This window comes from Lemur catta, chromosome 7 (assembly GCF_020740605.2).
Source record: "Lemur catta isolate mLemCat1 chromosome 7, mLemCat1.pri, whole genome shotgun sequence".
Classification (NCBI taxonomy): domain Eukaryota; kingdom Metazoa; phylum Chordata; class Mammalia; order Primates; family Lemuridae; genus Lemur; species Lemur catta.
The window spans coordinates 81,295,803-81,320,603 of NC_059134.1; the positions used below are offsets into that span (position 1 = coordinate 81,295,803).

At 40.9% G+C, this 24,801-nt stretch overlaps 1 protein-coding gene across 1 annotated transcript in view; it reads right to left on the reverse strand.

Annotated features, from left to right (window-relative positions):
- MPPED2 (metallophosphoesterase domain containing 2) overlaps positions 1-20,265 on the reverse strand; it is a 167,128-nt gene extending 146,863 nt beyond the window's left edge. The window contains exons 1-2 of the mRNA XM_045557714.1: positions 19,314-20,265; positions 13,544-13,792 (exon numbers count right to left, since the gene is read on the reverse strand). Coding sequence (XP_045413670.1) covers positions 13,544-13,671 — 128 coding nt within the window. The 5' untranslated portion in view covers positions 13,672-13,792; positions 19,314-20,265. The remainder of the gene's footprint in view (positions 1-13,543; positions 13,793-19,313) is intronic.
- Positions 20,266-24,801: the final 4,536 nt, after the last annotated feature.

The window sequence follows — 24,801 nt, forward strand, 5'->3', positions numbered from 1 at the left end:
ATGTGCTTAGCACTGTGAGAGGTGTTGTGGATACACACAGAAAAAAATAAATAAAAATAAAAAGACAGGGTCGCTGTCTTCTCAGAGCTTATAGCCCAGCAGAAGACAAACATTTTGCAAACAATTAGAAAGTACATTTATGGTAAGTGCGACCAGGGGAAAGCGTCACTCATAAATACTCTGAATATGTATAAGGGGACACTTTATACACCCAGAGAGAGGGGTAGGAGTTCACTAAAGAAGTGACAAAGATAGAGGTAGAAAATAGTGTTTAGGGAAGAAGAATTTCAACATCCATCAGGGACTCAAAGTTTAGGGCAGCAGATCAGCCTGTTGCTCTCCCACCCTTCTCAGTACCTCTCCTCTTGAAAAAATAAAAAATATAGGAGGCGTGCCTAGAAAGCTGGACTTATAATGCATCTTTCCTTCAATGTCAGCACTGAATCCAGACAGTTTTGAAGACCTTGGGAAAAATCGGTGGCTAGATCACCAAAGTTGGCACTAACTGTTGCCAAATGTCTGGCTGGCACCAATGTACAGACTAAATTGGCCATAAAAACCTCACTGTAGTCTTGCTCCTCTCAAAGGAAATCATTTTGCGATCAACAATGAGGCTTACCCAGAGGCCAGTCTTAGGGGGAGGCCTTGAATTTTGAGCTTAACTCAATTGCACGGTTTAGGGCAAGAGTTTCGTGTTTCAGATGTGCAGTCAAGTAATCTGATCCCATCGGAGGTTTAATGGCTTCTAAAAAATCCAAAGTGTTAAATCCTTTTCCCAGCCTCCCCCCAACAGAGCATTCAGAGGGTGCTTTTTTCCAACTCCCTCTCTCCTCCTTTCTGTCTCTTATTCCCATACTCAAACAGCTAATAAGTCACTAATTTAATGCATTTAATACTCATTTATTAATCTTAAAATTCGATTATAATCTGTGTTCTATTAATAAAAGAGTGCCCCTGTACCTATTCTGCCCTCCTTGAAAAACACCGAGAGAGAAGAAATAAAGGGATAATGAAAGTGGAATATTTGGCAACGGTGCTTAATTTCAGAGGTGACATTATTACCATGAATCCCTAAAAACCTGCGAAGAACATTTGCGCCCAAGCAAATGCCAGGACTCCAGTAAAAGACACTTCACTGAGAGTTACTGTGTCCCAAGCAGCATGCAGGGAGCTGAGATAAGTGTTTATTAAGTCTGTGCTCCCGGCTATCTGTAGGTTAACAGAGACTCAACCCCTCTTTCCTGGTGTGAGAATCCCGGGGGCAGACAACACAACCTCAAAAACTTTTTGACAACAATAAAATAGACACACCAAACTTAACAGCACGAGAAAAGTTATGGTGACGACAGACCATATGCCACCATTAAAACTGCTGACGCTCAAGTGTTAATGTTTTAGAAGCAATAATGATAAGCAATATTATTAACAACAATAGCCACATACCCTGAGCACTTAGATGCTATGCTAAGCACTTTACCAAGCACTAAGCATCATCTAGTATCACACCCACCGTTACCTTTTGAAGAATATATTATTATGATCCCCACTGTAAAGATATGACACCAGCAGTAGTTCTGGACATACTTTTTTTTTTTAACTTCTGAAATGAGATCATATTTTTAAATATTTTTAATTGTGCCCAGAGTCCTCCTTAGCAACCATCACTGCACTCTCCCGAACTCCTCACTCTAAAATACAGACATTCATTCTTCCCCCACCTCTTTCTCTCTCCCTCTCTCTCTCTTCCTCTCTCTCTCTCTCTGGCTCTCTCTCTCTCTCATGTTCTTTTGTTTACTGCTTTATTAAGATATTAAGCCCAGCAGTGGCTCCTGCAGTCTGTGCTACAGCACCTCGCAAAACAGCACTGTCTGTTTATAACGTGACACAACCCTCCCTGCAGAGTGTGAGACCATGACTAAAATCCACTAATGGCTAGAAAGCTCGTTTGAATTCTACACTTGACAAAATAAACACCTCATAAAGGCAGGTAAGCAGAAGCTACTTTTCACTCTGGACTGCTTTGTCTTAATAACCTTTGAAAAGGAGGAACCAGCTGAAGGAAGGGAAAAGGGCCTCGCACACAAAACACAATTATGGCATAAAGAGATTGGGATAAAAGCAAAAACCTTTACATAAAGTTAAATTATTTTTTTCCTCCAACGGGGGCGGGGGGTTACCTGTCACTTATACAGACCATCGCTGAACTGCAAAGGTTCTTTCAGTGCAAATCCTGGCTGCATTAGCAGGATCTAACTGAGCCTGTCTGAGAAACCAGGGCACTTGATTTCCCTAAAACCAGTTCCCAAAAGGGTTCATTTTTTTTTTCTCTCTTTTGTCCACAGAAAATGAAGCTCCACTTACGTGTTGGAGGAAATATTTCAAAACATTCCCTTTTTTCTCAAAGTGCAGAATTTATGGTAACAGATAATTAACAACAAATGACAAACAATCTGAGCAGTAAAGGTCCCAGTTTGGTTGCCAAGATGATGGTATCAAATTCCAAGATAAACAGTGGAGCGTGCCGACAGCCATTAACATCGTGGTGGGGTTGAGATGGGAAGATGCAAAACAGACAGGCCATCCAGCACGGAGGGGCACAATGTGGAGCAAACCTCCCATGGGGTTACTATTTCCTTTCTGAGTTCTCAGGAGGGTCGGTTGCAAGCCTGGGTAGAACAGAACTCATACTACTGTACCAAACAGGATACCCAAGCCTTTACATGTATTTCATATGGGGAAAGCATTAGATTCTTCTTTGAACTGCACTATGGAAGAATTAGGAATTAATATCCTTTAGGAGTTAACACCTCCTGGTCTATTTGTTCTTCCCAAAGACTCACACCCTCTCCAGTCTTCTTTTCTCTAAGTTTGTCCAGTCCAAATAGGTTTCAGTGCTACCAGCTGTGCCCAAAATGTGAGGGTTAAGAACAAAGTGAAAACAAGTTAACCTGTGAAAGTCAGAATTTGAGCACAACATATGGTAAGTCTCCTAGATACTAACAGATGGCGAACCTTGGGAAATCACAACTTCAGATATTCTTACATTTCTCAAAAGCCAGTTCATAGTTCACTATTTGTCACATGGATTTTTTTAAAAATATTGAAATACAAAACTAGAGTTTTGAGTTACTTAAAAAATTGTTTCTTCCCAGAGATCAAAACAGGTCAAAATATCAAAAACTGCTATCCCGAGCCTTTCAAATGCCACATGCATTGGTGTGTTGAGTCAGCATGTTTACCCCAGAAAGCCAAGGTGCAATTTTGTCTCATCTCCCTGATGACTGAAGACGAGAGATGCCGAGTGATCCTGGTGCTAAAGTCAAGTCCAAGGCCAGGGACATCATAATTGCCAAAGAAGCATTATGGTCTCACAAATATACCTGCTATATATTCCTTTTCACTCTCTCTCTCCCCGCCTTCACAAATACCTCCATTTCTCCTCTTCTTCTCAATACAAAATTCATCTCCTTATTATATTCCCTGCCACGTGCCTTTGTCTGTTTGAGCACCTATAACAAAATGCCATAACCTGGGTAGTTTATAAGTAACAGAAATTTATTTCTCACAATTCGGAGCCTGGGAACTCCAAGATCAAGGCAGATTGAATGTCTGATGCGAGCCTACTTCCTGGTTCATAGAGGGCCATCTTTTCACTATAACCTCACATAGAAGAAGGATGAGAGGTTTCTCTGGGGTCTCTTTTATAAAGGACATTTATGAAGGGTCCACCCTCATAAGCTAATCACTTCTCAAAGGCCCCACCTCCGAATACCATCACCTTGGGAGTTAGGATCTCAACATAAGGATTTTGGACGGTCACAAACATTCAGTCCATAGCACTACCCAAGCAGGACCAGTACATAAAAGCTGTATCATTTTAATATATAGAATGTATTAATAAAAGGTGATAAGAGCAATGGGTATGATTTTTGTGATTAAAAAATATCTAATACAGTTTAATAGGCTTCTGTGGTTATCTTCGAAGTCTTAAGGCAAAGCAAAATGAAAGAAAATGGAGAAGAATTTTCTCAAACTCAAGACTTAAACAGAGTTGGTAAAATGTCTATGTCATAGCAAAAGGCTAATTCTTACAGGAAATTAGAGAAACATGCTGAGGTTGCTTAGCTGGTGGGAGACTTAAGTTTTTCTTGATTTCAGTTTTAAGTCTTTGTTCAAAACATATTTTAAACTAAGTGTACAATATGTAAAAGGTTTGAAACTTGGTCTGTAGCCCAAATACCTAAAACCAAATACCACAAGTAAGCCACTTTTCTCAGCCAATCAGTATAAATGCCAAAAAAGCACATAGCAAGATGGGAAAAGATATTTTTCCAATCCAAGAATTTCAAATCTTTGAGCTAAAAGGTTTCAGAGACTGTCTGTACAATGAAATAAATGGGTATGAGTAGAGTCCATGTCATGGCGTGGAGTCCTGCAGTCTTTTAAGAAAGCCACTACCAATGAGGAACTTCAATAACGGTGTCATTTTCCCTTAGAATTTTAAAGCTCATTACTATCAAGTGCTAAAAATTTATCTCTTTGCTTTATTAAATGGTGATGCTAGTTTTCTTTTTCTTTTTGTTTTTTTAACTAGTTTCAGCAGCTTTAATGCTTAATACAAACTCACACAAGAATTTACACCAACTAGAACAGCTTGTATTCTTTTTTTTAATTATTATTATTTTTTCTTTCTCTTCTTTCTTTCTCAACTTGTGATTTGACAGAAGGGTTTGTATTCTTGATTTATGGTAAAGAGGAAAAAATGAAAAGTCTACAAAACTGCAATTTCTTATTTGCATATATTTTACCCTTCTGAAGGGACAGAAATTGAAGAAAATAAAATCTTCAAAGCAAAACAGAACAGAAATATGCAGACCCAAATACTGCAAGAGCCAATAAATCCAACAGAATTTCCTCTTTGCAGAGTTAGTGTTTCCACATAGACAAAGACTCCAAGTGTACTTTTTACATTTAAAAAAAAAGGCAGACTAACACGGAGGTCTGCAAAAGTATGGCAGTTTTGTCCACGCTGATATTAAAATAATAGCCTAACTATGTCAGGATAGCTACTTAAACATCTAGTTTCCAATATGCTGTGAAAGTCGAAAAGGGAAAAAGACACGGGTAGGAGAGAGCTGTGGAAATACTGAAAAGGAAGAAAAACAAGCTGTTGAATAGATCTTCCAAGACTCGGTAAGCTTTTTCCCCTTCTTGGAAACAGTTCAGAACTACCTAGAGTTTGCTGTTTGTTATACAAGAGAAGATGTAGCTGATTGAGCAGCATTAGCTTTGTTTTTACATCTTAAAATCTCATCTTCATAAATGCTAAAATCTCAGAATTAAAATTGAATATGTCACAAATATAAACTACCTATTGCATGACTTCCTGTTTAGTTTGCTTTGCCATTTGTATAATTATATCAAAACATCTCCATGAAAGAAGCTTAAAAAACTCCGAACTATATTTAGAGGAGGAGACAGATTCAATTCACAAGGAGATGTAATCTGATGGCTCCTAGTTTTCAGGATGTGTCTATCCATTGACTGTGGCTACACTTTCTCTATGAATCTTTCTTTATTCCTATAAATGTAGGTAATTTTCAGAACTCGAAATCCAGATGTAATATAGTAGATAGGATCTATTTGTCAAAATTCTTACCCTCTCAGAGAGTCAAGTAGCCAACAAACAAACAAGCAAACAAACAAACAAAAAACACTGCCTAGTTATACAACATACAGCTAGGGTTCTAAGAACAAATCCATATGGACAAAAGAAAATCTAATTTTGGATTGCTTTTTGAATGCTCGAATGCAAACAATGAAATCTACAGAATAGGAAAAAAGTCTGCTCTAAAATGAAGCCAAACTGTCACGGACCACAAGACGGGTACCCTCAGGGAGTGTATAGGAAAAAGAACTTATTTTTAAAAAGAAATGAGAGAAGAAAAGAAAAATACGCTGTGTTTATATATAAAGTGCAAACTAAAAGGGCCATTCAGCATTTCCAAGATGAATGTGAGATTGAAAACATTAAAAAAAAATGATGGCCATGCTAATGTGCAGGCCAGTGATAAATTTGTAATGAGAATGAGAAAGTGGCTAACCAAGAGAGAAGTACATGCTTAGAATTTTTTTTTCAAACAACAAATGCAGCCCAACTCTGTAGCAAAGGATAAATTTCTACCTTGTTAAGACAGTTCCATTTTACAGAGCCCCAGACATCCACTCCTTCATGGATATGACTCTTCCCCTGTGTGAGAGTCAGGGGTCATTTCTCTTCTCCCACCACCGTATCCCCATGATGTCCCCATATCCCCAGGATGTCTTACCATTATATTCTTTCTCTGTAGAATATCACTGATGGGGTTTGTGTTCTTAATTTTAAACAGACAAAAAAAAAAGGTAAGAAATCGGAGAAATCCCAGACTGCCAGAATGAGAAGGGATGATGCTATAGGCCATCAAGTGTAATAGCTGGTAAGGAAAAGAATCTAAAATTCAGAGGCCCAACTTGTTAACAACCATAGTGCTAATTAGCGACCACGACAGGACTACAATGCAGGTTCCCTGAAACACTTGCAAGTAGTCTACCACAGCCAAGCTGTTTTTTTACTGATACTGTATACTCTCCCGGCTTCCAACGATAGATTTGAAGGTACAGTCATGTGCTGCATAAAGATGCTTTGGTCAGTGAAGGACCACATATATGAAGGTGGTCTCATAGATTATAATGGACTTGAAAAATTGCTACAGTGATGTTGTAGCTGTTGTATGTCATTTCAGCATAATGCACTATTCACATGTGTGTGGCAATGTTGGTTTAAACAAACCTACTGCTCTGCCAGTCATATAAAAGTATAACACATATAATTATGTACAGTACATAATACTTGATAAAAAAAGACTATGTTACTGGTTTATATACTTACTATACTATACTTTTAATTGTTATTTTAGAGTACACTTCTTATGGTTAGTTAACTGTAAAACAGCCTCATGCGAGTCCTTCAAGAGGTATTCCAGAAGAAGTTGTTGTCATCATAGGACATGACAGCTCCATGTGTGTTATTAGTTCTGAATTCCTCCCAGTGGGACAGGACATGGATGATATTGTGGATCATCATAAGGGATACTGATGATCCTATGTAGGCCTAGGCTAGCTAATGTGTGTATTTGTGTCTTAGTTTTTAAGAAAAAAGTTTAAAAATTAAAAAAAAATTTTAAACTAGACAAAAGCTTATAGAATAAGGATATAAAGAAAATATTTTTGTACAGCTGTACAATGTGTTTGTGTTTTAAGCTGTGTTATTAGAAGAGAGCCAAAAAGTTAAAAAAAAATTAAAAAATGTATAAAGTAAAAAAGTTACAGCTAAGGTTAATTTATTATTAAAGAATGGAAAATATTTTTTATAAATTTAGGGTAGCCCAAGTGTACAGTATTTACAAAGTCTACAGTAGTGTACAGTAATGTCCCAGGCCTTTGCATTCACTCACTACTCACTGAGAGCAACTTCCAGTTTTACAAGCCCCATTCATGCTCAGTGCTCTATACCATGTCCCATTTTTTATGTTTTATACCACATGTTTACTGTACCTGTTCTATGTTTAGATATGTTTAGATGCACAAATGCTTAGCATTCTGTTACAATTGCCTATAGTATTCAGTACAGTAACATGCTGTACAGGTTTGCTTCTAGGCTATACCACATAGCCTAGGTGTGTAATAAGCCATATTATTTAGGTTTGTGTAAGTAACACTCTATGATTCTCACACAAGGACAAAATCACCTAATTATGAATTTCTCAGATTGTATCCCTATCATTAAGGGAGGCATGACTGTACTTATTTAAAAATTTCCTTTCAGTTACAAGCCTATGAAGTAGATAACAATGTTCTCATCTTCCCACACATGAGAAAGTTGAATTATATGGAACCAACAAACAACATTTGGCCTATTCCTTGATTATAACATAAAATAGAAGAAGATGCCATGCAAGGCCCAAAGAAAAAAGAAGATTTACATCAGATCAAGGCCATTACAGCAAATCTTACAGACAAAACAGACGGACTTGAAGACAAATTACACTTTTATCATTCTTTAAAAAAAAGGTTTTAACATAAAAGTGTTTAACAGCCATTATAAAAATAATTCAAATTATACAAAAGCATAAGAAATAAAAAGTGAAAGTTCCTTAGCCAACATTCTCTTCCCCAAATTCATTGCCACATTTATTCCCTAAATGATCACCAGTAATGTTGGTATTTATTCTTCCACACACTTTTATATAGTTATTTAACCAAGTGGCACCTTTCTGTAACACTCTTCTATAACTTCGTTTTTGCACCTAACAATATCTAACACAGACCTAAAACAAACATTTACTTCCCACCACATTCTTGAAATGGATAAGAATTACACCTAAGATCAGACAAGCAAAATCCTGTAAGAATTTGGCATGTAATGATCACCCAGATACCCTAAAAATTACAGATTATTTTTGATTAGCAATGCCAAAACAACACTGACAGATGCTATACAATGCAACAATATAACAATAAAACAAGTTGTACTTGTCAGGTTTTATATAGCCAAGCAGTTTAGAAATGAAGATGTTCATTTATCTCATGCTCACCAGCTAGTAGACAAAATCATAAATATTATCTCAGCATCTATTTATCATGTGCTATCTTTCAGGCACTCTATGTCATATACATCATCTCATTTAATTCTCACAACCATCTTAAAGGGTCATTAAACCCATTTTACAGATGAGAAGACTGAGGTTCAGCAATTTTTCCATCATCACCCAGCCAAGCCTGTAACTGGCAGGATCAGCATTTGTATACAGATCTCTGACTTCAGACCACATTCTCAGCTACCATGTGTATACTGTCCTTATTCCCCAGCCCAAGCTGTGCCCTTTGCACTCAATTCTGGTTACTTATACTTAACTCTCGATGCTTCTGTTTTAAACACAGAGGTGGGAAGTCTAAGAAATTGACTAGGGTACAGGGACCCAGGTCCAGCCCAAGTGGAGGAAGGCCACTGTGATTCTGTGGAGAAAACAGGAATCCCAGAGCTCACAAGATTCCTTCCCCTCTTGGGATTGCCACTCCCATGGAGTCACTGGAGGTAGACATTCCCAGACATTTTAGGATCTTCACAGGTGCTAAGTTGGGGCCCCTGCCAATGCTGCCAACCAAAAGTCCCACCTAGAAAAGTTTCCCTGGTGCTTTGCTATTAATGCCTCCTTGAGGAAGACAGGACATAACTAACCAATGACTTTCTTATTTCCTCATTTATTTTCAAAATGAATTGAGACAGTTTAAAATTAAGAAAACAAAATCTATAAAACAATTATTAATGATAATAGCTAACATTTATTGAGTACAGATTGAATATAGACCACATACTAAGCATTCCTCCAAGAACTTCACATGTAATCTGTTTCATCCTTTTATCCTCCACAACCTTTTAAGATAGGCTCTACTTTTTATCATTCACATTTTACAGATGGAAAAAGAAAACACAGACAAGTTAAGACATCTGTCCATAGTTGGTTGTACAGCTAAGTCAGTGGTGCAACCAGGTTTTAAATCTGATAATCTGACTCCACTAGTGATGTTACTCTGCCTCGCTAAAACAAGAGTAAAAGAACAAATGCTAAGTAAGGTTCCAGGGGTGTTAACAAGCAAAGGCACAGATAAGAAAAATGGCTAAAACTGAAAACAAAATTTAGTTTAAGCTTCCTAGTAGTCAATTCTTAAAGAAAAAGATGAGAAATTACCCCTGCAGGGTAAGCAATCATCCTGATTTGCATGGGACTGAGAGTTTTCCATAATATGGGACTTTCAGTGATAAAACTGAGATGGCTGGATACTCTACTGATGAAGTTTTACGGTCTTTTATTAGCCCTCAGATCAAGAAAAACATACAAAACCTTTATGGTGTTTTCAGATCTACATTGGCTCCTTCAGCATCTCCTTCCGTGAACATTAAAAATGCTAAATAATTTTCTCAACATTCTGCTTGGAAAAGACGAAAGGGTTGTGGAAAAATGAAGCCCCACTAATTGCTAAGTTTCAATCATGACATCTATTAGTATGTTCAGGAGTCTGGGTAAGAGGGGCACACAAATTCTAAGTTAAATTTGCTCTGCCAACTCCAGCTGTGCTTTAATTTTCTTCCCCAAGGTCATACAGAATTGCTTTCTTTAAAAAAAAAATCTTCCCTATGTAACAAGCAGAGATTCAAGCCAGTCGTTCTTAGAGAGCTGGTGGCAGTCCCATCAGAACTCACAGATTAAAACTAAACCACTACCTCGTAAAGCTGGTTGAAACGTCAGGTCTGAAATTAGCAACGAGCTTCATGAAGATGGAGACTGGGTCTTATTTATTTTTGTTCGCCCCACAGCAGCACCTCGCAAATAAATGTTATCTTAATTGCAATTTTAGTAAGTCAGAGCTGAAAAGATCTTTAACTATTATTTGGTGCAAATGTTTATAGACGAATAAACTGAGGCTTAGAGAAGAAAAGTAAGTTGCCCAGGGTTAGTCACAAAACTGAGCTGAGACTAACTGAATTAAATGGGAAGTGAAGGATTCCTAACAAAGGTGAGAAAACCCCAGCTACCACCACTAGGTTGTACTAAAGAAAACAAGAGATCATTAAAGGGACAAGGATTAACTCCAATCCAGGTAATCTGTCACAGGTCTTCAGAGACCTGAGGTGTAAGTGAAAAAGGAAAGCAAATGTTTTAAGAATCCTGTGCAAAATAAATGTGTGCAAAATAAATCCTGTGCAAATGAGCAACTATGCAAGTGGAAAAGACAAAATGTCGTTAAGGGAGAGGACAAAAGCTCTGCCATGACACGTTGACAATTTCAGAAAAGCTGAAGAAATGTTAAACTATTTTAGTTATTTTCTAACCAATTTAGGTTTCTATTTATACTAAGGACAAATATTTTAACATAACAGAAATACAGCATGATTGCATTCGGTCAAGATTCCCGAACACCTACTATGGGCCAGTCACTGTGCTAGGTCATTAGCCCTATGAAACAATAGCGTGGTCGCTAGCAAGAAAAAGTAAAGCTGAGGAAAAGGTGAGACAGCAGCCGTACCTGCATGCAAATATTCAAAATGTCAAGACCTGACAGAAAAATTCCAGGGGAAGTCTCCAAGCATCAATCACAATTTCTCAGCTCAATGCGTCATCAAATCAATCAATCGATCAATCAATATTTCTGAGCATCTGTCACCTGCTCAGAAACACAATCCCTGCTTTAAGAAGTAAACAATGTAGACGAAAGGATAAGATACAGATAGACAAATAGATGAAGGAAAATGATACTGGAGGTAGTATAAAGTAAATGCCAACTAACTAGGGGTGTGGTGTTGGGCGTGCACAATCATTTTGGATTGGGAAGGGATAGGTAGAAGAGGCTTCATAGAAGTGAAGGGAACTAAACTGGCTTGGAGGCATTTGATGAGCAGAGCATAAAGGTGTCACAGCTGTGAGAAACAGTGAAGGGAAACCACAACAAGATGAAAGGTCCCAAGGTGTGCTTAGGAGCCAGTGAGTCAACATGTGTGGCTGGAGCAGAGGTTCAGGTAGGAAGCCCTCACTGGTAATAAAAGTGAAAAGGCACAGTGGAACCAGCCTGTGCAAGAACCCTCTATTCCAAGGTCAGGAGCCTGGTAAAAGGGCTACACAGCTGTCTAAGTTGCCATTGCAAACCCCATTTTTCAAGCCATTTTTTTCAAAGGAGATATAATTTGATCCTTCAGATTGGTCATGGCTAGATGTAAGCAGATCAGTTCTAAGGTTACATGATTTTTAAAATATCTCTGTGCAGTCACAGTTCGCCAGTGGAATCTCATGGCCAAGAACAAGTGAGCAGATGTCTGCAGAACGGAGGACTAAGCTCAAGTTCCCCAGCAGTCATTTTCCGAGAAATCTGGACAAAACATACTTTCTTTTGCCTGATTGGAAACAGGATCCACAAAGTTCTTTGTGATTCTTTAATACAAAACGTCACACCAGCAAAACAGAGCTAAAGGTATCTTAAATCACAGCTTATACACATTTTGTGACATATTTGATGAAACAGAAACAGAAGAATAAAAAGAATATTTGAAATGAACACATATTTATTGTTCACAAAAGCCATTTTAACCAAAAAGAATCTTATTTCTCTTAAAAACTTTTCCTTAAAACCATATTAGCAATCCTTCATAATCATCAACATATTCTGATTTAAAGAAAGTATGAAGTTATTAGAATATTTTAACATTAACCATTTGCAAGGATTTTATTTTATTTTTTTCTTTTTCTTGTTCAAGCATGCTGTTTCCTTATGGCCACTGTGCAGAAATGTCATCATAGTGGCTTTCTAGAATACACTTGCAAAGCAACATTCTAGTATTTACACTAATATCCAGGCATCAGGGGAAAGACCTTTTTGTTTGATGAGTGTTTCTAAATTTGAGGAGAGCTTGTGTGTGTGTTTGAGGTGGGGAGGTCTTACGAATTTTTTAAATGCCCACATAAAACAACTACTAAAAAAAGAGCTTATGACTTGGACATGCCCCAAGTTCAATTCTTCCAGGAGTGGTAAAAACAGTCAACAGAGCCCTAACCTCCTTTCTATGTTGACTGTACAACAGTTTTCAAACAGATTGAGTCCTACTATGAAAGACTCATGTTAGACATTGGCAGGGTCTCATAGAGAATGAGCATCAGGCCTTGAATGCACGAGGGAGATGGTGACCTTTCACCCCCTTCTGCTGAAAGCCCAGCACATCCTGTAGCAGAAGACCAGAAAAAAGTTGGTGAGCAACCAGGTGCTGCAAAATCCTTGCCTCTGGGTTTCTCCCACACTTTATTCCTTAAACGGTTTAAACCTCGACATGACTTAAATAGTATTAGGGAGTGAGAGAAAAGTACAATTCCTGGAACCAACTGTTCCACTGTCCCTTAATCCTTTGTTTCCCATATTGTTTGAGTCTTGCAGCATGCAGCACACGTTTCACTAGCAACAGGCAAGACAATGGATCTAGCAGTAGCTGGACAATTAGTCCCAATTAGGCCTATTTCCCAGCTGAATGTAAAGGGGTAGTGGGGTGAGGTTTAGGGAAAAACTACAGAAATTTTAAAGAAATATTTCAGTATGGAAGCAAGCAATACAAGGTAAAGCAAATCGAACTAAGTGTCAGGAGACTTGGCCAAAATTCTCTGTGTGACATTAGGCAAGTACCTTAACCTCTCTGTTCTTTTCTGTTCTCAACCATAAAATGTGGACAACCTATCACCACTCCTCAGAGGCTCTGAAGATCTAATGTCAAATTGTAGCTGAAATTGCTCCAAAAATTTGAAACGTTACACAGATATAAGGGATTCCTCCTATGCTATGTTTGAAACCACAGATATATCTGCTTTGCAAATCATTTCCCTATTATTGTCCCTAGCAGAAGTCACTAGTGAATGCTTTTCTTTCTTATTTTAGTTCTGATTTCTTTAAGTTCATGAGCGATACTTACATATGTACATGCGGTGGCTGGAATCTGCTCTGGTTGATGTTGTAGTGTGTGAACGCCTGGGTGGGGTTTGAGCTGTACTCATCCACCGTTATGGTAACTTTGCCTTGAGAAGGAATCCCATGTGCCATCCTTCCTCTCTATAGGCATGAGCAATTCACAACTTTTCAGAGCAAAAGATGGAAGCAGGCATGGTGCATTTCAGCCAACCTCTGAATCCAAGGATCTATTCATCAATACTGCTGTGCGTTTCTGGAAGAAAAAAAAAAATATATATATATATGTATATATATGTGTGTGTGTGTGTGTGTGTGTGTGTGTATAAAATGAGAACAAAGAGAAAGAGAGTGTTCTAAAAGACATTAAATTTGACATCTAGATGTGAAATTAGTTCAGGGAAAATCTGAATATGTGTCGTCATCTCGTGGAAACTTCGAGCACTTCAAAGTGGACATTAAACTCTATATATCATTGCTGGGTGCTAGCAAATCATCTCAGTGGAGTTCAAACTAAGATTTCCTCTTTAATTATAATTATAGCACTTAATGTGAATTACGAAAGGGGCATATCCACAGTTGCCATGGTGTCTAGCTATAAATGGTTTGTGCTCGAAGTTTGTGCTCCCTGCTAATTGGAATGTTTAGTCTTTACAAAGTTGGTGTCATATAATCATTTGAAAGTTCAATGCTTACAACAGCCATATAACACAATGACAAATATAAATTTAAAATGCTGAGCTTATAACTGCTACCTGTGCATAACTATAATACACACAATACACACACATTACACATAATCTTTTCTTTTACAGCTCCCAAAACACATAGGTATTCCATGCCTCGTATGCATTCCTCTCTGGCCAAGAACTTTAGGGTAAGGCAAATCCTTCTTGCTAAATGTAGTGTAATTTCTTTAAACATCCCAGTCACTGAAGGGAAAGCCACACACATCCAGGCCTGGACCACCACTTCGGATGCATCCATTACCTCCCCTCTTCAAGCCCCGACGGAGCCATAAAGGAGGGCAGCCGTTACATCCGCCACCTTATTCGTGATGATGCATAATTCTCAATAGTTGGTTTCATTTTTTAAAAATTTCCATTAGTTCTGATTCTTTTTATAAATGTCAATATATTATTTGCCACACTGGGTTGAGAAATGAAGATGTCTGTTTTTATGGCAGGTGTGCAAAGACTGAGGAAAGCAAATCCTTTGCATCAAAGCTGTTACAATTGATCAGTGCCATAGAGAAGAGGGTAAGCACACTCCTTGGGCAACCCCGGGGTAACCCACACTCTTACTTGAAATGCTCCACATCAGAATAGGTTTGCCATGTGCATCATTAAGCTCTGAGAATCTTAAATGCTATCTCAAATAAAAATATTTAGAATAATAAGATTAGATTTAAATTTGGCATGAAACACCTTAAATATCGAGCAAAAGGCAGATGGCCTGCCATAGGCCATTTATTTTATTATTTTACAACCCCGGGCTTGTGTAGTCCTCCATATGCTAGCTGGGCTAAGAAATTCCAGAGTGTTCCACTGAAATCATTGCCTTCTTCATATTAGCAAAGCAAGCTAAATAACACCCACTTTGCCTGTGTCCCTAATGTACAACTGCTCTGCCAGGAGATGAATCCCTGGTGCTCTGGCATTTTAAACAAAGTGTCATTCTGGGTTCTCTTTCTTCTTCCTGACTTCATGGGAGGTATGAGTCCTTTAAGCACCAGTTGATAGACAACCGGGCCAGTAGGATTAACTAAATTAAAATCTTTCCCTGCTCCTCTGATGTACCGTATCTATAAGAACTGCTTACAAATCATAATGTAGCAGTTTTCATACCAAGTTTGCAGCTGTTTCCTTAATTTCCCCCACAATTATATTTTACTGTTATTTTGCATAACAGTAAAACACAACACCTGCTTCAAATTGCAGTCCTGTTCTAAGTACTGTAATTCTCTTTTGAGACACAAAGTACCGAGACACTACTGAAGCGCAAAACTGCATAATTGCGTGGCACTGAAAAGTAAATACAAATGAAAACATCTTCCTGTTATAGAAATGACTGTCATTAAAAAGAATGTTAGCCATCAAAGCACAGAGGAGGAAAAATACACATTTTCAGACTGCAAGAACTTAGTGTTTGCATAAATTAGAGAGTGGTGTAAAAATTACTTGGCAATTCTTATGTTCCTTCTTCCATCAATGTCTATTGTGTGAAATACAGAACATTAAGAAGCAAAGGAAAACAAATTCATGTCTAGACCACTGTGACCTCTGAGTAACAATCTCTGTGCCCGGTGCCAGAAAGACTTTAAATGTTTCTAGAGTAAACTCGCTAATTAAACTAAGCAAAATGTGGGCTAAAAATAAAATAGACATATGTAATATTTTAATAGCTATGTAATGACTTATGGTAGTCAGTTAGCATGATGTCCTCCTAAGTTCTCCCATTTGATGCTGAGAAGAGACAGAACTTATAAGGTGACCAATTCGAACTCCTAAATGGCACACTCCATCCTACAGTCATCCTTTTCTATCAGTGAACATCTATGCCTCTTTGCCTCTTTGCGCCTCTGCTCCAGCAAGACAAATAGAACATCTCTTCATCAGCAAGCACAGGCCCCTGTAACTCTGAAGGGCTAAATGGGTGCCTGGCACCTCATTTGAATTTATCTTTACCATGTTCCCTTTCAAATGTTTTATCGAAACAGTGCACCTGCAGCGACTATCTTCTTTAATCTAGAATCCTTTGAAGAAAATGTCAGACTGAGACAGAGCTTCAAAACTTTCATAGCACCTTTACCGACAAGTCAAGAAAAGACTTATTTTTTAAAGTGCTATGTTCACCTCCAACCCACATCTCAAAATGAACATATTCTAAGAATACTAAACACAAACACATGGAAAAGACTGGGATTTTTTTGTAAACTCTCAGAGACAGGGGACAATGGGCAAAAGCACCTCCTTTAACCTGAGAAATCTGAAGAAAGCTTGAAACAAGACAGAAAGGTACACTGCCTACAACTATCAAGAAGCTATATGACCTCACTTTACATATTTAGACAGTAAAACCTTCCAAATGATCATTTGGTGCGTCTCACCCTCATCACACTTACATTAACTTTTTACATACAATATTTAAAGAGAATAGTATTCTTTTTAATATTTTTTTAATTTTCATTTTATACTTCAACACACTTCTTCCACATAACAAAGGAGCCCAACACAAAATGCCAAGAAACCTAAAGAAAAATCTAAAAGGAACTGACACTGCCAAACATTCATGCTGGTGCTAGTTTGATTTTCTCTTTTAAAAAAAATGTGAGCACATTTTGCATTTCCTAGACAGCAATCACTTCTGTCCCTTAAGCTGTACAACTAGCAATGTTCTTTTCCAGGAATCTAGTTGGAAAACCTTTTAAGGTCGGCTGGCACTGAAGAGATTAAAAGCTGAGGCATTAAATAACTGTCTCCACCTCCTAGACACCAGAAGTCCAATTTACCAAAAGTTTCAAAGCAACAACTCATGACCTCTCTGCCGGTGCACTGCCCAGCACAGCCTATGAGAAAGGAGCCCGCGATTTCCTCGTTTAAACAAGGATGCTCATTTTAATCGCTTGCCCCAAGAAGATCGCCCGACCGATAGTCTGGCGGGACTTTGGAACTTGCCTGCTCCAAATCCGCCAAATTGCGTTCTCTCTTCCTCCTGCCGCACAGATCCAGTGCGTTCTCGACTCACGCCCTTACTCTTTTATGCCCACTTCCAGCTACTCATCCCTGTATCTGGGAGCGATGCTCACACGCCTTCCCGGCGGCTTCTCCGCCAGGTTTTTTGGGGGATGCTGACATAAAGTTCCACGTGCCTCGGTCCACAGAGCGCCCTCCCTCCCACTGCACTTACACCTGAACTTGTCTCCAGCACTGCGGACACCCGGCTGGCACATTCTTTGGGAGAGGGAGGGCAAGACTTTTCTCCCGCGCCTCTGGCAACTCGTGGAGTCTATATAAGGTGGGACGTGCGGGGGGGGGGATTCTCTACTTTGGATTGGTTTGTTTGCTTTAAATCTAGGGTGGGCAGTTGTGGGGGATGCTTCAACAACTACACACACACACACACACACACACACAAGCACACACGCACACACGCCCTGCCCTCCCAGCTCACGGCCGGCTATTCCCAGCCACCTCTTCCCCTTCCTCCCTAGGGCACCAGCTCGCCTTACTCGCTCAGTCCCCCGTTGCCACCTCCGACGCCTCCGCTGCTGTCGCTCCTGCTGGCACTGCGGGCGCTAGCGCTCGCGGCCCGGGGCTCCGCCGGACGCCTGTCTTTTTTCTCTCCTTCTCCCCTAGCCCTGGATTGATTGATGACCACCAGCGGCCAATAGCTCTGACACCACGCCATCCTCGGTCGGGCATCACAGCCCTACGTCCCCGTCGTCAGCCTCCAGGGCGCGTTGGCATCCCTGAACCCGGAGCCGCCGCCGCCTCCTGGCTCTGCCCGGGCGCTGCCAGGCTCCTTCCCCGAGCGGCGGAGAAAAGAAGGGAGGGAGCCAGCGAGCGTTGGAAGGGGGTGTGGAGGCCACGGGTTCCCCTCCTCTTCTGAAATCTTTTCTTTCACTTAAAGTTTTGCTTGTTTGTTTCCTCCGTGACCTGTTTGTGTTTATTTGTTTGCAGCATCTCAAATCAATTACACATTTTTCATGACCCGCAATTGCACTTCATTTGGGGTGTGTTGGCGAGGGGGCACTAGATGGGCTATAAATCAGCCCCACCGGGGCATCCTTAATTTATTTTCTTGCTGAATTCCAGCCTCCTCCCGAACCTCCAGGAAAATGCCCCCTTCACCTCCTAGGCCGCAAAACCCTGGAATTCAAAGGCTTTACAAAGATAACCTTGTTACGTGTAAATAGCAAAGAAAACTCCTGCCTCGGTAGAGAAGAAGCCAGCGGCAGCGGTTACTTTTTCTCGCTGCTCGTCCCCCGCCGCCCAGCCCCGACCTCAGCTCGGGTCGCCGGGTCGCTCCGTAGGCTGCGATCGTGGAGACCCGAGGCGGCGGCGGAGTGAGGTTGGGGCGCGGGGACAGGGTGAGCAGCAGCCCCGAGCGAGAGCGGCGCGCGCGCGGGCGGCCCCGGGGCGCAGCCGGAGCACAAAGCTGCGCGGCGCCTTCCCCCCCGTCGCTGCACCTGGCCTCGGGCCGCCGCGGGAGCCCGGGGATACGGCCAACACAATGCACCCGGGCCTAGGCCGGGGCGGCTCGAACACACAACCCCGGGACTTTCTAGTAAACAGCTCGCCGAGCCCTCGTCCCCACCCCCATCCCCGCCGCCCGGCTTTAGCCGAAGCTTCTCGCCAACACCGCCTCCTCTCCTCCTAAGAAATCCCGGCGGAGGAAGGGGCAGAAAGGTGGGGACCCCAAGAGGTCGGGGGGCCGATGGCTAGGGGGGAGGGGAGCAGAGAAGAGGGACAAGATGGGGAGTGGGAGGGAAGACAGCTCCTAAAAACGAAATCGCTTTCGCTCAGGGGTTGAAAATAAGCCTTCCCCGGGTCCCGAATCGCCCGGGAGGCGCCCGCTCGTGCGGATGTCGGGGGCACGGGGCAGCCGCGGTCCGCAGCCTCGGAGCCCCTAGCACGCGCCTCTGACAAGGCACCTCTCACCCGGGCTCCGCTTTGTGTGTGCATTTTTTTCCCTTCCTCTCGCGCTCGGCACCGGGCTCCCGGCCGCCTCCTCCCCCTCCCCCGCCCTCCGCCTCCCTTCCCGGGGCGGATTACCTTTCCCGGGCTGCGCTCCGGGTCCCGGGGATGCGTTCAGCGCCCGGCGAGCAGGCGATCCATCGCCGAGCGGCCGGAGCCGGCTGGAGGAGCGCGGGGGGGCGCGCGGGGGCGGCGAGGGGCGCGGGCGGGCCAGAACCTTCGACCCTGGAGGTCCCGCCGCGGGCTAGGGCTGGGGCCCGGGGGGCGCGGCGCGAGAGGGAAGCGGGGGGAGAAAGGACTCGAGCAGCCTCAATCTGGGGAGAGAGCGAGCGAGGGGGCGAGGAGAGGGAGCGAGGGCGCGGCGAGCCGGAGGGAGCGCGAACGGTGCAGTGACAGGGACTGCCACTGGGGTCAAAGGAGCACAGCTCCAGGAAGCAGGGCGGCCGAGGCGCCGCTCCGTGCGCGCTCCCCGGCGGGACCCCGCGCCCCTGCACGCCCCTCCTGCAGTCCCGGCCCACTCGGACCCCCACCGGGGTCCCGAGGCCCCGGGGTTTCGAGAGGAGGAGGAAGCCGAGGGCGAGGCCGGCAGCCTGCTGGTGCTCCCGGGTCAAGCAGGCGGCAGGAAGCTGAGCTGCAAGTTCATCATCATGAGTGTGATCAGCGTAAAAAATGATAGTGGAAGGGGGCGGGCTACGGTGCCCCAGGAAAATAAGAGAGCTTCTGCCCCAAATGGGTGTCTTCTTCAAAGAGAACACCCAGGCCCCCCACCCATCGACCTGCCAGGCGCTGTCAGGAGTTCTGGCACCGTTCCAGGGCGCAGGGCTCGCCGCAGGGACAAGGGGAGCGGCTGGGACACTTCGCTCAGACCAAGGAAGGCGACCCTAGGTTCCCTCCCAACTGCTGGTTGAGGCTTTCCTGGGGGAGAACTGTGCTTTCTTTCCCCAAGCCTTTCAACGCGACACACACACACACACACACACACACACACACACACACACACACACACTCACCTCTTTCTCTCTGCAATGTGTTGCTGTGAAAGAAAAGGCCAACCCAGCTGATCATTTTTTTCACCTCCATGAATTAAGGCAGATTCGGGATAGGAAGGTGAGGGAAGGCAAAGACTCAGACTGTTTCCATGTTTGTCTTTTGGACAAAATTTTACCCAAAAGATAAGCACTTCAAAATATTTTAAAAATCAAAGTTAGTCCAGTTTGCTACTTTGGAAACTGGAAGAAAAGGTTTTCAGAATAGCATGCAAACAACATAAGGAAAAGAAACGCCGCTGAAATGCTAGAAGACAGAAAACTTGGTTGGCGAGGTTGTCTGTGAAAGATGAGGCGGCCCTGTGATGTTATGCCATTGTCAGGGCTGAAAGATTGGGACAGCAACCAGATCCAGTTCCTTTCTAGGAGTCAGACTCAAAGATCTATGCATTCTCCGAAGGGAAATCCAACGTATGTGTTTGAGAGAGAAGTGTGCTAAGTATACTATGTGACAACTGACTAGACATCCTGGCTGAAATTATATCCTCTAAAAATAAAAAGAAGTCATTTCAACCTGGTCTGTGGCCTCTGGGCTGCGACTAATTGGTTTCCAGGGCCTGGGGAGGAAAGGAGAGAGGCTGGTAGGAGCCCCTATAAAAAAAGATCAAACGAAATTCACTTGAAAATATTTCGCTTTTACAATAGGCTTTCCTGGCACTTGAATTTTAAGTAAGCCATCTCTTGTGCCTAGGCTGAAATGAAAGGGGAAATGGTCTTACTAATGTATTTATTTTATTGTACAGAATGCCTGGAGTGTCAGTACTTGTCAAATGTGCTGGGATCGAAAGGACAGTGCCTTTCCTTGCCCAGCACTAATCACAGCAAGTGACATTCCTGTTAAAGGATGCCAAAGATGGGTGAAGGGGCACCTTTATATTTTGTTTTCCAGCCCAGCAGTGAACACTGACTAGAATCATGTTTTTTGAAGAAATGCTTGGTTTTGTTTTTTTGACTCTATGAGTTAGCAATTCACTCCACTTATCTAAATGGTTTGAATTTTTAGACTGATTTGGGCTAATTGAATCAGTTAAAAAAAATATTCACCAACCAAGTAATTTCTGTGGCTTTCTTCTTTTCTTAAAAACTAACTAGTAGTCAATCAAAGCAGCCAAACTAGCTTGAACATGATTCTGAATCTAAGTATGTGTGCACACAGACAGTAAATAATGCGTTCTACTTTAGTGACACATTTCATAGGACGCTTAATGCTATAAAAAAATCAAGACGGTGATCCTTTATAAAACTGATGAAAATTTGTATACCATTTTACTGAGTGGGGGAAAACCAAGGGAAAAAGGCTTAAAATTGTAATTTATAGCGCAAGAAGAAGTCAACCCCTACCGTGTCTCCATGGATAGATCAATTATCCAGTAGTGACCAAGCTATATTTGGATTAAGAATTTTTATTTCCATTAGGCTACTAAAATAAAGAATCTGGAGATATGTAAGTGAATTTAAATAATAAATAAGGAATAAAAGGAACTCACCTTTCAAATAATTCTTATTACATGGATTTGAACATACTGCATTTTATTAAATCGTATTTTCCACAAATACAGTTACCTACACTAAAAGCTTATTTTAAAATGATTGGATGTAAACCATGGCTGTCCTATCCACCACACCGCCCATATAAGCTTTGAAATGTCACCTCATTATATAAAATTTTAAATTCTATAAGCTGAGGCTTTTTTCCCCCAGATAAGTGAGCCTCTAAGTCCATTTTTGTTGTTGTTAAATTCAAGTTTTAAGGTTTACAGTGGAAAACAAAAGAAATACAAAAATCACATGTCAAGTGTATGATTGACTTTAAAGAAACATGACAAAATTTTTCCCTTTAATGGAATATAAAGCTGGACCCTATCTCTAGTGGTTTCATTTGAAGGAACTAGTAAATATGCTTCCTGATAGTCCACTGCAATGCCTTTTAAAATATCTTTTTGAAATGCATTTAGGGAAGGAAATGAGAGAGAGGAGTGTGGGAGAACTTTGGGTGGAAGCTTGGAAAGTGAATGATGCTTCCTTTGAAAGCTCAATACTTTATTTGGAGTCAGCTTTCATCTTTCTTGTATGAACAGGTTTTCTAATACTTAGAGACATGTGCATAACTTAAAACTTGGCTCAATACTATGGTTCTTCTTCAGAAAAGAATCCATTAAAATGACTGCATTTTGTTCAATAATTTCATTCACATTACATATACCAATATGTAACTATAGGAACAAACAGGAACTATTTTACTTCATTTTTCTTTAAGGTGTCTGCATTTTTATCATTTTTCCAGCAAAGGCTAAGATGTATATTATCAGAAATCAGACCCTTTTAGTAGAGCTACTACTCTGATGCAGTTAGGGGGAAAAAAAACTGAGCCAACAAATTACTTTTTTACTCTGAATTCCCACAGTTCTTATATATTTTTTTGACTTGTTTAAAATGTTTTCATTATGGCCCCTTCCCCCAAGTTGAATAACTATGTCCTGTTTTTCTTTGTGTCCCTCGTCTTCATGTTGGAAATATCTGTTAAATGGCTGAATGGATCAATACATGAGAAAGTGAAGAAGAGAAAACACATCAGTGAATGAGACAAATACACAAGGAAGGAAAATCCACACCAGATCTGCAGGAAAGGAAGTGATGTCATGAGGCCAGCCTTGGAGGATAAGAGCGGAGGACTTCCCATGGAGTTAAAATAGTATATTTTAAAAGGTTTGCTAATATCTTTAGAAATATAAAATAATCCATAAGACTTTTCAGAAATTAATTTTCTCATAAAGAGACTGAAGATTGTTACATATTGTGTCCATGTAAAGGCAGTTTCCTTTTGAAATACAGTAGGATGTCAAAATGAAAAGAATACTGGGTAAAATTTGTGCCCTAAAATTTACAGAGATGGGGTATCAAGATGTAGTCTCAAAAGAAACTTAAGTGATTAATCTAATTCTTTGATAGATCCTTTTTGAAGTCCTCAAAATAAATATGTAAATAAGGGGTTTCTAAAAAATTTTGGGTCCTTTGTATTTAAAATTTCCTTTTAGTTAACCAATAAAAATGTCTATGGCTAAGAAAGATTCAGGAAACATTAGAACTGATGAAATTTTATTTGATAAAATAAATTTCATAATCCTTACCTTAGAAAGGCTAAATTTCACTTAGCTTTGCCTGAAGCTTAAATAGTAAGCACGGAGGGAGTGGAATTCTTAAAATTTAGCAAAATGCTCAGTAGTTCGTACTGTGCTTACTAACCAGTGTCTAGCATGTATCAATAAATTAGAGGCCTATTACTTATGCAATAATTAATTTTAAAAATCTGACAAAGATGCTGAGCAAGGGGGGTAGGGGATTAGAGTGCTTTTAGTTTTAGTGTCCACCCTAACAGACATATGTGATCTCTGTTGTCAATTAATGCTTGCTGAGGCTTTCCCCATGTCATGGTCACAATTTTGGAAAAATGTAGAATTTAATGCTATTTGGGATAGGCTTGTTGTGGTGGCAGAGAGCTTTCTCATTTGAAGTAAAAGCCAAAATAATTTCACATGAAAGGTGGGCAGTTTAGAAACCCCACAATAAACTGGTAAAGAAAAGATATGTGGCAGTTCTCAAGTTTAGTAATTCAATTGGATAATCGAGCATAAGATATGTCAATATTTTGAGAAAGCAATATATAATGTAATTTGCCTTCTCAGCAAAAACAAATAAATGAACGGATACAATTTTCTGAAACTAACTTTAAGAGAACAGCACAATATAAAACCTGTTTCTCACTATGTTATTAATATAATGGTTAATCACAGTGTTCAACAACTTTTTTTAAGCTCCGCTCTGTGCGGGGCACTGTTCTTAAACCATGTTGATGGTCTAAGGATGCAACAAGCAGAGATTCTTCCCTACATTACGAAGTGTATAATCTCGTGGGAATGGGGACACACTGATTTAAATCATCACACTATCAAATGCCAATTATGGCTGTGAAAAGGAGAGGCACCTGAGGCAGAGAAAACTAACTGGGGAGATCTTTTCTCCTGTGCGTTGTGTGAAGACTTCCCTAGTGGAAAAACAAAATATAAGGACATAGCAGAAAAAAGAGAAGCCAGGGTGGTCATGCACTGAGAGTGAAGATTTGCATGATGTAAGAACGTCTGGAACTGATCTGGATCTGTAGGTTGGGGCAAGAACTACAGGGCCAGGCTAAAAACATCTGAAGTTCACAGCTAAGGCCTTGTTCAAGATGTTTGACTTTATCCTGAGGGCAATTGGAAGCTGTTTAAGGATCTTAAGTGGAAAGGGTAACAGGATTAGATTAGTTTTTTGAAAAGGTCACTCTCACCCCATTGTGAAGAATGGATTTTAGGGAACTACAATGTACATAGGCCAGGCATTTGGGAGGTATTACATTCATTGGCTTGGAGCTGATGGTAGCTTTAGCTAGGACAGTTCTGGAGGAGAAGATGAGACATGGAGAGACATGAATGGATTCGAGAGATCTGAATGAATTTTACATGGTTAAAACAAAGATTACCAGA